The sequence below is a fragment of the Vanellus vanellus genome (assembly GCF_965231255.1).
Source record: "Vanellus vanellus genome assembly, chromosome: 6".
Taxonomy (NCBI): domain Eukaryota; kingdom Metazoa; phylum Chordata; class Aves; order Charadriiformes; family Charadriidae; genus Vanellus; species Vanellus vanellus.
This window is the reverse complement of record NC_138911.1, coordinates 59,546,382-59,560,466: the sequence shown is the minus strand read 5'-3', so window position 1 is coordinate 59,560,466 and position 14,085 is coordinate 59,546,382. Positions and strand designations below refer to the sequence as shown.

Sequence of the window (14,085 nt, the reverse complement as noted above, 5' to 3'; positions counted from 1 at the left end):
TATAACACTGATTGTCATAAAGTAAAAACACATATAATATGATTACTTACGCATTTTTCTAACCATTGTTCTTCTTTATTTGAAAGACAGTGCAAGCTTTCAGTTATTGATCTGGCTTATGTAGTTGTTTGCTTCTGTCATCAGCTTTCCCATGCTTTATCCCATTGCTGCCAATGGGATATATATTGCACTGTTAACTAACTCCCAGCTGCAGTTCTGCTGAAAATACTCTGTTAGATTATAAAAGTGCTGTTGCCTGCTTTTGCTTTATGGGAGGGGAAGTAGCCTACTTTGCAATATTGAGCGTTCTGAAGTTTCATTTCTGTCACAATAGCTATCTTTTTTTTTTCCTTCTTTTTTTAGCCATGTGAGACAAAGTTTAGCATTCCAAAGAAACCTTGATAGAAAACATACTGCTTTAGTCTTAAAGGAGCATGTTCTTTCCATCTTTGCTTTTGTCCCTTTATTATTGTTTTCTTGGCATTGGTGTTCTCAGTGCCAAGACAGTCAATCAGCATCTAATGTGAATAATACTGCATCATTAATAAAGCCAAAGTAAGGTTGGATAACTCTTTTTTTTAATTCTCATTTCGCCCATTCAGCGTTAGAACTGTGTACTGTACTCCTCCCTTAATTTTCGCTGTACTTTGCATGACTATATGTTCTAAATGGATTAAACTTTTTTCTGTTATTGACATTAATTAAATAAGCATGCAGGTTTTGGATTGAAAAGGCCTTCTGGAAAAGCGATAGACAGTATTTCTAGGTCAATATTTTAATCAAACTCAGTGATAAAAGTTGTTGATCTGAAAAATTAAATTTTGAAATGTCAAGGCAAACAAACTTTTCATTTTTAATGTGCTGAAGTCGCATTGCTTTATTCTCATCTTCGTTTTTTCTTGGTTTTCCCCCTCTTAAGCAACAGTATTTTGTATTATGTCTTTATATGAAGTGGGCAACTATCTCTCCCTCTACCTTGCTAATGTTTCTGTCTTAGTGCTATTCTTCCCTCTACTTGGTACCGTGTAGGTTTTTTTACCCGTGTGTATTCCCTCCAGACAAAATATTCTGATTCATAAAAATATAGTAGAATTCTTTTGTCAGGCAGATACTTCTGTGTGCAGAGCCTGAAGAGAGGCCTGCCTTTTCCCTTTAAATTCTTCTGAAGTGGTCAAGCTCATTCATGTTCTTGGCTGTCAGAGAATAGGTGGCGTATGTAACAAATTTCAATAAAAAATTATGTTGGAAGATTTATTGTAATTGACTTCAATACAGAATGTAATTGCTATTAAGCATTCTATGCTTTGATGTAATTTTTTACATTCTTACAAAAAGAACTGAAATGTCTGTTGGAAGTAAATCTGTCATTAACTATTAAAATGAACATGCTAAGTGAGGTTGGATAGTGCATGTTTACACGTTTCATGTAAAGTTCATCCCTTAAAGTTAACTGAAGATACTTGAAAATGCAAAGGAATACTTTGTCTTAAAAATTCAAGGTAGAAATCCCAAGATTTTTATCCCTTACTATGTTTGTATGCTAAAAATGACAGTGGGTATCTGTAATTGGCATTTTTGTCAGTTGATCTTGCAGTCAGTTGGACTGATCAAAATCTTCGTAGTATGGTAGTGTTCACTTTAAGATCATGTTTGTGGTGTGAGGAAGTATCTTTTATTATTCTAAACCACGTGCTTCAAAAAGACAGGATTTTGGGCACATCAGTCTGCTTTCAGGTGTGAAATGAAAGCAATAAATTTCACTACCATAGAGCAGATGTTAAGAGTTCTTTTGTTTAATAGGAAGTGTCAGACAGTCAGAGCAGCGTTATAGGAGACAACTACAAAGTACAGGAGGTGATAATGTTCAGGAGGTGTAAGCAAAAGTAATAAGGTGATTCTCATTCCTAATGGCATAAAAATTGGCAATTAATCTTTGCTGTAGAAATGTATATCTCTCTGACTTATTTTGTTTGTTTGCACTGGGTTTAGGATTTTTTTTTTTTATCCGAAGCTCATGTTTTAAAGGTGTTTTGTAAATCATGCAGTCAGTGTTTAACTTGGAAGTTCAGTATTTTTATTTCAGATTTGAAGTACCCAAAGGCTTGTCTGCTTATTCCTAATGCGCTGGTTAGCATAATAAAAGTTATCTACCAAATTTTTCTTGCTTTTGTTCATTGGATCATTATCACTACTATAACAGCACTGGTTTAAAACCATAGGAATAATTAGTCCTTTTACTCATCTAATACTTCTAATTGGAATTTAGACTTCAATTTATTAAATCCTGCAAAGCTGAAGTTCACTTCACTTTTAAAAGAAGTGTAAACAATATATGCAATTTAGTTTGAAACATAAATACTCGGTTAGATTTTGATCTTCTAATCACTTGGTAGCAAGGCATTTTGCTGTTTCCAAGGATAACTTTATTACTGTTCGTTCCAGTTGCTAGAGGCAAAGGATCTCTAAACAGTTCTCTTAATACTATCAATAATGCTTTCTGTACTTAACACTGAGAATGGAAAGCATGTAATTTGAAAAGCAGCTTATATTTAAAGGTGGATTCTTTCAGCTGCCTCACTGTATTAGGGAAAGTACAGAAACTTCCACTTGGATAATACACAAACACACAGATATGTTCTAAGAAATACTTGTGAGGTCAGTTGGATTCTAATTCCTTGAAGGAATGCACAGAATTTTGTCTGGAGGTTTAGGGGAAGACCTCTTTCTTCTTGCAGTTTTGTTTCAAGGAAATTTCCTGACAGAAGTTAAAGCTGAAATGCATGCACCTTGCTCTGTTCCCTTCTTCTGCTGTTTTTTTTTCTTTATTTTTATTTTTGCATTAATGTCAGCTGAAAAAAAATTCTTTCTTTGTTTACAAAATGTAATCCTAAAGCTATCCCGTCTTAAAGGTGTTTTGTATTTTGTACAAATGCATGGCATCATTCATGCTTGTTTGTAAGTTGCTTATTAGTGATACAGGCGAAACTGTATAAAGAAGTACGTTGTGGTAATTGCAAGGGCCTGCACTTTGTACTTAAGGGCAGTCCAAATACTCCAGAAAAAAATTGTTTTGAATGTGACCTAGAAATACTGTAAACATAACTGTTCAAAATTGAAAACTGTTGAATTTTTCCCAACAGTTTCATTCAGTTTTTCTCTCTCCATTTCTGACAGGCCTAGATGCCTTTTGTGATTCTTATACTGTCTCCTGCATGACGGGCGTGCACCATCTTCAGGCTTTAACTTCTCTCTTCAGTACTGACTGCTGTGTTTTAGCAAACCCCTTAAGATTCTTGTCAGAGCTACACTTCCCTGTAAACTGGCCATTCCTTCAATGCTGGTGTCTTTTTTTGGTTTTTCTATTTCTGTACATGTGTAGCTTTGCCAGATATGTATCTAGTCATACCAAATGTTATTACAACCATTTGCTGTGTAATACATTAGTAAAAAAAAAAAAAAACCAACCAAGTAACAATGAACTTTATAAGTAGCTGTTCACTATGGAAAAAAGGTAGTTAAAAGTATCACACAAGGTATTATTGAAATGGCATGATGGTGATCTTTACAGGAGAAAAACAAACAAAACCCGTAACAGTAAGGCATGTTCTCCCAAGTGCTTTAAAATGTATTTAGAGACCTATTACATGGTTAACATCAATATGGAACTCTGGATGTCTTCACTTATGATTATTCTAAAGTAGCATTGCTGTTTAGTCTTTGTGTGAGATTTTAGCAATTATGCTTTTCTCTACTAATCTTGGTGTTCAGTGATTTGTGTATTTGTCTTTCTAACTTCTAATAAACTCACTCCAACTCAGGTGTCTGTCTTTGTCTGCTTAGTAGAACTTTACTTTCTTCTTTTACAATTCTTCTTACGTAGGATTTCTATGAAGTAGGAAGTGGTCACTTCTAATCTTACTAAACTGTTGGGTTTGGGGTTTTTTGTTGAGGGTTTTTTTGTTGTTAAGAGTAAAACATTTAAAAATAGAATTGTGGTCAGTTGGAAGTTTCTTTCGATCAGCCTAGCAGTGTAAAACATGAATGCAATGTACGAAAAATTAATTTCGTGTTTTAAGTTTTCTTTGGTGAGAGTTAAAATGAAGCATAGGAATTTAACCATAAATGTTTCTGATCAGAAATATTTTTATTTAAGGATTTCAGGATTAAACAGACATGCTAGCAAGTAATGTAGATGTTTAGAAAAAACAGGCTGATGGAATGTTTTTGCTTGGGGCTCTGTTAACCACAGTGCACTCATATGAAAAGGTAACACGGTGATGGTGAATCGTTTGACTACTGTGGTGGGGTTTTATTAATTATTGTGAAGACATGCTCAAGCCATGGTTAATATTTTAGGAACGATTTTGTTTTGGTAAAGTTATAGCTATATGATATTCTGTGTTTAGGTAATTGTATCAAGTATATATTAATAGCAATTTAAAATAATTTTTTCATCGATGAAATGTTTTTGAGCCAGGTTTGGGGGAGGGCAACAAACTTTTGCACTTTCACATTTGTTTAATTTTTTTCAGGATGGCACTGGATCTTTAAAACGCAGTGGTTCCTTTAGCAAACTTCGTGCTTCCATTAGACGCAGCAGTGAGAAGCTGGTTAGAAAGCTGAAGGGAGGAAGTTCACGAGACAGTGAACCAAAGAATCCAGGGTAATTATCTATTCTTAGCTGTACTGGTGTGCCCTCATTCTGTGCCCTCACTGTAGCCTAGTGCAGTACCTAGGGCAGTGTTTTTTTCTGTTTTACTGCTTTAGCCACTTGAAGAATAGAAAAGCCTCATAGAATTATTGATAAATGTTAGTTACCTGCAAAATTCTTCTCCTTTTCACACAGCAGTGGAGAATAATAAATGTTACTGATTTTTACACTAAAAGCTTAAATACAGTAAACCCACAACTAACATTCTTGATATAGCTTAGTATTCTTGATACAGCTTTATATATTGCTGTGGGTATAAAAAGAATTACCAACTTGAGCCCTTCTCAGTTTCTATTTTTGGAAAACCCAGATTTCAGAGAGCAGAGGAAAACGTTGAAAAACTTGAACCCAGTTGTGTATCCCATTAACATTTCAGCCTCAGTGAAGTCAGTGGTAAAAATTCAAATTTTAATGAATTTGATTTCTCACTCTTTCCTATTTACCATATGATTATGGATTTGGATATATGTAATATTTCCAATAAATGCATAAAAAGATTCATCGCTTACTGGCTGCTGCAGAGAAGTTGAAATGTTAAAAATGTACTACTCTTTTTCATAACAGCACTCATGGGTGTTCCCCCTCACCCCCAACGTAATTGCTGTCAGTTTTGCAGGGTTTTTTCCCGTTGCTGTGGAAAACTTGAACTCATTTAGTTGACAGGAAACTGTATGACAGTGTGAATTTGAACTTATGCTTTAAAACAGTTAAATTGGAGTAACTTCTGATAGAGCAACTGGATCTATGAGTAATACAGTAGATGATGGTGATGATAGTAATACTCGAGACAGTGGTCTGGAGGCAGGGTTTCAATGTGTTCAATGAAGTTTTGCCTTATTATTTTTATGTGGCTATAAAAAAAATGTGTACAAGTGTAGTACACACATGGAATTCTCTTCCTTGCATATCTGGTCCAAATTCAGCCTGATCTGATTTTTTAAATTGTTAATTAAAATTTCACTCCCAGCTGCCAGAGACTTGATGTTGAAGGCACTGAATCAAATTCAAGGTCAAAAGTCCCTTTGCGTTTATTGATACATCATGAAGAACTGCCTCTGAGATGACAGATTGGGAATAAACTGTGAAAAACATGTAATTAGAAGAAGAAAATATGTAAAATGCTATAGGGACAACAAGCAAACGCAAGCCAAAATAGAATAAAAGGGATTTCCTTCTTTGTCTTCAGTATTAGCATTTTTATACGTTAGTTTTCTGTTTCTATTTAGCTCTGTCTAGAGTTCATACATCATAATTCAGGTCTATTCTTGTATGAATAGATGTGTGTATTCATAGCTAATTTTGCATTTTCTCCTCATTTTTGTGAGACATGGAAAAGTTTTCAGTTTCTTAAAAGCCAAGAGTTTTATTCCTTCTTCTCTATAGTAAATAGAGCTCATTTTTTCTGCAGGTAAAGTAACTCTGTGATTATAGGTATAGAAAATTATGTTTATGTATAATTGAAGACATTTGGTTTTGCAGTGTCCTATAAGAACTCCTCTGTCTCTTTATTGTCTGCACTTGGTAGAGTTAATAGACCAAGGTAGAAGTAATCTACCGACATTAACGTTAATTATATTATGGGGGTCTGTATTATGAGATAAGATTTCCTCAAATGAAGACATTAACAAATATGAAACAGGTTTGAAAACAAAGCAGTATCTTGCTTTCCCTTTTTGACAAAATATTCCTGGTTTTTAGATGTCACTGTAGTTCTCAAAGAATAATTTATTATTAAAACTTGCAATAAGTGTATTGCATCGACAGGCTTTCATGTAGATAGGCACATTGAGTGTATAAAACAATATTACAATTTCTGTTCTTGTAAGATACAGACACTTTAAAATCCTAATTTATATTTACATTTGTTATTAAAATCAGCTAAGATTCCTGGTATTAAACACCAGCTTTGTAGATCATGAAGCATAGCTGTACATACTGGTATCCCACAAAGTCGTTTTGATTTCACCTTCTGAAGAAACTTTAGTGACTAGAGTTAGGTTTGTTTTTTTTTTTTTTTTTCCTGCTTCTGAATTTAAGAAAAGGGATACTTGGTTTTTATTATGCAAACCTTTGGGGTTTAATGTGTTTGATAGCTCAATGTTACATTACTGACATAGCATATATATAAATCACTTTTGCTATGAAGTCGGCCACTCTAGGTAGACTTCTGTGCCTCCCTCCTTACCAGTACACCTCTGCATTCCCTACCTATGTCTCTAGGAAGGCTTTCTTTTGAACTTGACTTACACCTGTTGCTTAAACTGTGCTTCTGTAAAAAGCAATTGACAGTGCTGGTATGATTCTGAATGAGAAATACTCATATAGAAATGCATTAACATCACAGCATGAAAGAAAGACTTAGTTTTCATGTTGTTGCTTGACACAGGTGGTTTAGGAGAATAAAGTGGAAAACCCATCAGGGAAATTGTTTCTTTAAAATAATACAAAAGCCTTTTTGACAAAGAACTAATATCTTTAAGAACTGGTCTTTGAAACATACAGCATACCTGAAGCATGGTATCAGTTCTTTCTTTCTTTATCATATATCAGAAACAGTTCTGTAATAATTTAACTTTGCTTAGTTAGTGTTAGGTTTGATTTTTTTCACTTTTAAAATTTTGATCATAGAGCAGAAAAGTTAAGATTTGTAATTTAAAGGGGGGGGAGGGGGGGAGCTTTCATTACTGCTATTACTTATGCACCAGAAAAACAACTGCATGCTATTTGTGCAATTGTGTTTCTAACATGGAGGAAATTAAAAGTTCATTTTCCAGAATAAAGTTCTTAAGTATGTTGATTTAAAACAAACAAAAAAACAACCTGCAGACAAACCAGTATCTCATGTGTGATTAAAAAAAAATTTTTTTAATTGGCACTTCATCAAAAACCTAAAAATACATGTGTAAATTTTTACTGATGGATGTTCTATTTCCCTGGAATGTTTTCCATAAATCTTTATGCTCTTTCGGAGAGTTTTATGTAATGTTTTGTTTGTGTTTTACAGATTAACTTACTTTGACTTCCATATATAACCTCTGTTGTACATGTTTCCTTGAATAAATGAGAGGTGTATACCATGCATGAGTCCTTGCTTTGTTGTTGCTAACACTCATGTCAAATATTTTAAATTGTGTGCATTCTAGCTTTTGAAAAGTTCAGATTTAATGCTAGGAAAAAACAGTGAGCCTATGTTAATATGGCAGCTGTTGCCTGTGTTTGTGAGTGTTTTGGTTCATTCTTCTGCTAAGCCTTTGCTTTATGAAAGCGTTTAAAACTCGTGCTTGACTTTGACTGTTAGTAGTCTTGCTTCAGTAGAAAGAAAAACTGGTTAATATCTAACGTGATCTGTATGGATAAACCTTTCCATGTTAACTGGAAGGCATTGGAAACTTTGCATCGGCCAGATATATCTAAAGCTGCAGGTAGCACTGCAAGATTAGGGCCTCGCTGTCTTGTGAATAGTTCATCACATATGTATTCAAAGCCCTCATTTAGTAGTTTTTGAAGCAGTTGAAGAGCTAGGGAAAAATCAAAGCAAATGTAGTACTTTGAGTAATGTACAGACACCTTGGGATGAAGGAAATCAGACATTCCTGTTGTAGTCAACATGATAGAAATCTTAAGGCTAATTTTGAGTTTCATTACACACACTTTAAAATATTTTTGTTAAATTTGTATATGTTTGAGAAATGTAGGTGAATTACTAATCCTCATCTCAAACCGCAGTAGATATTACAGCTAATGCAGTGATATTTTGACTGTCAGTAGCTCCTGTGTAGGTGATTAACTTTTTTTTCCCCTCATTTGTTGCTTTCAACACAGTATTCTAGGGTTGTTGGTTGTTACCGCCGCTCAGAGCGTTGTGAAGCCAAAAGCATAACCAAAGTTAATAGCAGCAACCATCTTGGTTTTCCCTCGCTTTGAAATGTTTTAAAATAAAAGATTTTGAAATGTTTTTTGAAATTGATTCTGAAGACTTACCTAGATGAGGCAGAAAGTACTAAACTACTGTTTGTTGTAGCTTTTCCAAGTTAAATGCTGCCTACGTGACAAACTTACTTGTATTTCACATTTTTTTTCCTAAACTGTCTGAATGTTTTGATGCTTTTGTAAGAAGCTGCATAAAATTGAAACTGAGAATTAGTTAACTAAAAATCAATGCTAAGTCAGTGTGATAATTTGATATGCTTTAAAAATTGAGATTTTATTCTGAGTTGAAATTAAATCAATTGCCTGAAATGTTTAAGCTCTGAGGAGCTTGTAATTTTTTTGGTTTTATGCGTAATTTAGAACCGAATATTAACATATTCTAAGTTACATAGTTATCTTAAGGGGTATCCCTTAGATCAGTTTTGGGGCATTGTTCAAACTCCCTTAACTGTGCGTTGCTCGTTGTTATACTTGTGTTTTTAGAGCTGTTAGTTTTCAGCTATTCTGATCGGTTTATCCTTGCATGTTCACTGTCCTGGTTGCAGCATGAAGCGTGCCAGTTCTCTGAATGTTCTTAACATGGGTGGCAAGGCTACTGAAGATCATTTTCAAGTAAGAAGCCCTACAATACTCTTACAAAAATAGATATCATTAGTAGGGTTTGGGATAAAAAGAGTATGATAAATAATAAAACAACAAACTCCCAGTGTTTGGTAAGATCCTACTTCAGTAAGATGCTTAAAGCGTATGCTTAAGGCATCGTTCCGCAATGCTTTTGTGAATTATGCTTAATTTTAAGCAAGTGTTTAAGTCCAACCAGTAAAGAGCGTTGGCTTTTATGATATCAAGCAGTCTCTGGCTTTGAACCTTCTAACTATTACAGGGGATATGAAACTTCTGGATTCTTACATTCTTAGAAACACTAATTAAAAAAAACAAGAACTTTTAAAGCCTAGTTACTAAGTATTTTTTACTTCAGCCCCTTTATTGCAAAGGGCCTAATCATTTAGTTGCTGTACGTCTTCAGATTCCCTTAAATGCGACTTCAGTTGTTTCTGAGGTTGTAGAGGAGCAGTGTCTAAAAGGTTGTCTGATCTATGTTATGCTTCTGCTAATATAAAACCTTATTTTGCTTAACTGTATATGGTGTGCCTGATTGCTACTTTCCAGTTCCTGTTTTTACCTAATAAGTCACCGTTTCTTATATTGTCCAATAAGCTAGCAGTGTTCTGCGTTCTAAACACCATTGTGCATTTTACTAACACAGTAACTGCAACTAATTTTTGGAAGATAAAATTGCTTCTGTACTAACAAAACTGTACATGAGGATCTTGATCACTATTTGTTCTACCAGAGCAAGAAAGCCCAAACTGTATGGCTCTCAGCTCACTGTTGAGTGGCATAAAGATGTCTTAACTGTATTCTCTCTAATGAACATACTGCAGTTTTCTGCGGTGTGAAATGTATGCAGAACTTTGCCCCCCCTCTCCCCCCCCCCAAAAAAAAAATAATCCAGGGTAAAGCATAATTCTTTGCAGAACAGCACCAAGGTTTCAAAATGTTGTGCCCTAGGTGCCCCTAAACAGCATCCTTAGTATATATTTGATGTGACTTGCAGAAGAGAAATTTATTGTTTGTGTGTCCACTGCGATATTAAAATCAGTTCTCACTTGTGAGCTTTTCTAGTTCGCCCACTGTAGACACTCATGGCAATTCCCATAGAAGGGACTTGGATCAGGATTGTAAAGAGTGTATATATGTCTATACGTATCAGTAGATCTCTTCAGTTTTGCCAGTTGAAAGGTGGGGAAAAAGGTGTTTATTTGAACACGGAAGAGTGTCCCCCTGTCCAACATGAACAAGGCCAGTTCTCCATAGTTCCTTACATTTGTTTGTTCCTGTTTGTTAAAACTAGTAATTTTGTTTATTTACTTGAACTGTCTGGACATCTGCTTAATGTATTTGTTTGTTTGTTTTCCCCTTCACACAGGAACGAAATAATTGTCTGACAGACTCGAGAGCTCTGAGTGTCAGTCATACTGATTTGGCGCATTGAGATTCTTGGACAGAAGCTAGCTAATATTCCTTGGTGAATAAAGAAGCACTGAGACCTTCAAAGCTTTGGTTCCTCATCATTATGTATAGGAACACCTAGTTTATAGATTTTATTGGTTTGTTTTTTTTTCCAATAGACTGCTGTTTTTACTTTTCTAAATAGGAACGATTTTAAACACAGCATTAGTGGGTATTTTCTTCTAAAGGAAAACTATATAGATATATATTGCTCATTGCACTGCTCCCATTCATGCTACTTACATTGATTTCTTAGTAGACCTGAATATTACAGCAGCCAAAAAAACGTAAAAATACAAACATATTTAAAGCATACCAAAATGCAAAGATGTTTGAAAATGCAGGCAAAATTAAACGTGTAGCAGTAAATATATACACTGCTGGAATGAGAAAAGGACAAATTTATGTGCATTACTGTATAAATTCAAATTGAGTATACTGTGTTGGTGGGGCTTTCCTTTGCACCACGCATTATTGTAATGTTAGAACCCATAGCTGGCGAAATGCACTTAGACACGGCTTACTTAACCACTAGATTGAGCTATTAAATTTTACAGAAGAGATGGTTGGGGTTACATTATGTACAGATAGCATGAATAGCAATACCTGTGACCATAACTTTGATACTTGTTGATAGAAGTCTTAGGGCACAATAGTCGATGGAGATAGGATGGTTCACGTTGATCGGGAGAAACAGAAAATGTTTTGGCCTTTACCTTTTATGGTCGACGGAACGCTGAAGTTTTGGACTACAACTGTCCCAGAGCAGCTGCTGTTGCTCTTAGGGAAACATCGAGCCTCAGGTTGACTTTCTTGCTTGTCCACTGGAGTTCACAATCCCATTCTCTGTTTGCTGAAAGCGCGCCAACGTTTCCTTGTGTTGATCCCAAATCCTGCCTTTCTTCAAGACAGCTGAGGACAGAGGGGCAGGCAGCTGCACGCTAGGCTGGTACACTGTGGAGGAGCTGCTGCGCAAAGGACCGCTCCAGTCTGAAGGGCCCCAGTGGAAGCACTAGATGGCCATAAGTGGCAAGCAACTTGTTTGACCACACATCCATTTAAATCTACTTAGTGTTAATATGTATGCTGTCTGTATACAGGACTGCTGCTGGAACTAAGTATGTATGTTTTAAGTATTTTATAGACACTAGTATTTCCTTTTGCTTTTCTGTAAAGCTTGTAATTTTGTTCATCTTTTGTAAAAATCCTTATTCATGTGAAGTTGGATGAGAAAGTAAAAAAAAACAACCGGTGTGTGTACAAATGTATTTTTGGTCATAGCTGTGAGCTGGAAAATGCCGAACAAAATTAACTTTGGGAAAAGCTGGAATATTCATTCAAGGTTAGCACCGACTGAAGGAGGTAAAACATAGGGACATGAGCAAGTTGTAGTATTTGAAAAGGCTGTGAAGAGTCATTAGAACCAGTACTTCATAGAAGTAATTGACTGGCTTTGCATCTGGTTTTAAGTTGTGCTACAATACCTGATGCAAAAAGTTCTATGTGTAATGCACTTGACTATGTTTACCAGGAGGTACCTTATTAGCATCTCTTTAAAGAAAGCTGCGTATGGTATACCTGCTATAAGGACAGTTTAGAAACGGTGGGATGTGATGCTGCTAATATGTAGAAGTTTTAGCACATAGTGCAATTCATTAATGAACTCGAGCAAGAACAAGTTGTTGCTCAGTTATCTTAACAATATATACTCGTATAATGTAGACTCATGAGTTTTAATCTTTTTATTAAGAGCTTTTTATATAAAAAATATACATAATATATATACCTTTTTTCCCCCCCTAAAGCAAGACGTGTTATATGCACCCATTGGTGAACTCTGTTCTCTGCACAAAGCCAGACTGAACTGGCTTTGCATAGAGAACTGTATGCCAGGTTGCTGAGCTGGCTGGGTGCCGGTGTCTGACCAGCAGGCAGGCTGGGGAGATGGCAGGAGAACCCTGCCACAGCCCTCGTGTCACTGAACAGCCAGCGGTGGTGTCACCAATCCCACTGGCAGTGCCCGTGAGAAATTCCTGCTGCAAACACCCCTTGCAGTCAACCTGTTTCAGCACAGCACGGTGCTACTGCGTAGGAGTGGCTCAACAGGCCTTTAACACACAGCTCTGTAGGGTTCAGTGTTTCACTCGGAGACTGTTACAAAAGTCCGACTTCCAAAAAAACCCCCACAAAATTATTTAGACACAGAACTGATTTTGGTAATAAGGAATTACTTAAAAGAAATTGAAGAATGTGTTTTCTACATTCATCTTTCAACTTTGAAGGAAAATTATTTTGCTGCCTCTCAAAAAAAAAAAGTGTAAATGGCAATAAAATATTTAACCATGCCAAATTGCAATGTACATTAAGTTTTAAAGTGCAAGACTGTGGTATGTTGATGGTGATAGTGAGGGAACCTTCTTACTTAGGATTGTACTGTTGGTGGTGTTACTAGTATTGTGTTTTTACATGTTTTAAACCTTTATATAGTATTTTAAAGTGCATTGGAAGACTAAATTGTTGAGCTACTGCTTATTAAACAAATCTTACATTTAAAAGGTTAATTTTTTTTTTTTTTTTTTTTCAGAGAAGAGACACTTTTCAAGACTCCTCTAATCCACAAACGATAGCCAGGTCCTTGCAGTTACAGCCAATGAGCTGTTTGTAGTTTGAGGGAAAAACTTATAAAGGACAAAACCTATTTTAAGGTCAACCTTCCTTATGTTTGCATAATGAATTAATTACTGTCAGGACATGGTTTATAGACACGTAAATTTCACGTGGGCTTCTCAGTTGGCTTTTATGTAAGGCTTTCTTTCCGAATTTTCCCTGTGTCAGCTGTAGCTAACAGTCTGCATAAAGTATAAAACCAAAATACCCAATTGTATAATTCATGCGTATCTTCAGTACTGAGCTGAACCAACAGCTCTGATGAAACGGAAAACTAGAAAATACCTTCAAAATTGCCAGACATGTTGTTAGGAAAACTGTAACCTTGGTAGTGCTAGTTTGGTTTTAATCTAGTATGTTTGTCCTTGCCCAGAATTGTAAGGGTGAACCTCATTTAAAAACTTAGTAAGGACTCCAGATTAGGCCAATTCCTCTGGACTCTGCTAGGAACAGTGGCGGCTACTTCTGGGGTATACAGTCAGCGCTGGTCGCATGTAGGATGAATCATACATTGAATTGTTCCCGAGAGAAAGGTGCCTGTTGATCTTCTGTCTCTCTGGTTGTGCACTAGCCTATAGGAATGTTGGCAATATTTGTTCTTGAGTTTAGATCTTATTACTGTAAAATGCAACTCTTTCATGATTTGCTCCTCTTTTAGAGGAATCACTGAACTATTGCTGTGATGTTTGTGCTTGCAGTACTGC

General features: G+C 35.6%; 1 protein-coding gene across 3 annotated transcripts in view; it reads left to right on the top strand.

Annotated features, from left to right (window-relative positions):
- KLC1 (kinesin light chain 1) overlaps window positions 1-10,847 on the top strand; it is a gene marked incomplete at its 5' end in the record, with an annotated part of 29,842 nt that extends 18,995 nt beyond the window's left edge. For 2 of the 3 annotated variants that reach the window (XM_082485995.1, XM_082485994.1), the window contains 3 exons: window positions 4,533-4,663; window positions 9,187-9,253; window positions 10,632-10,847. In XM_082485995.1, coding sequence (XP_082342121.1) covers window positions 4,533-4,663; window positions 9,187-9,253; window positions 10,632-10,697 — 264 coding nt within the window. In that variant the 3' untranslated portion in view covers window positions 10,698-10,847. The remainder of the gene's footprint in view (window positions 1-4,532; window positions 4,664-9,186; window positions 9,254-10,631) is intronic. The other variant, XM_082485996.1, reaches the window with a different exon arrangement.
- Between the last annotated feature and the right edge of the window lie 3,238 nt (window positions 10,848-14,085).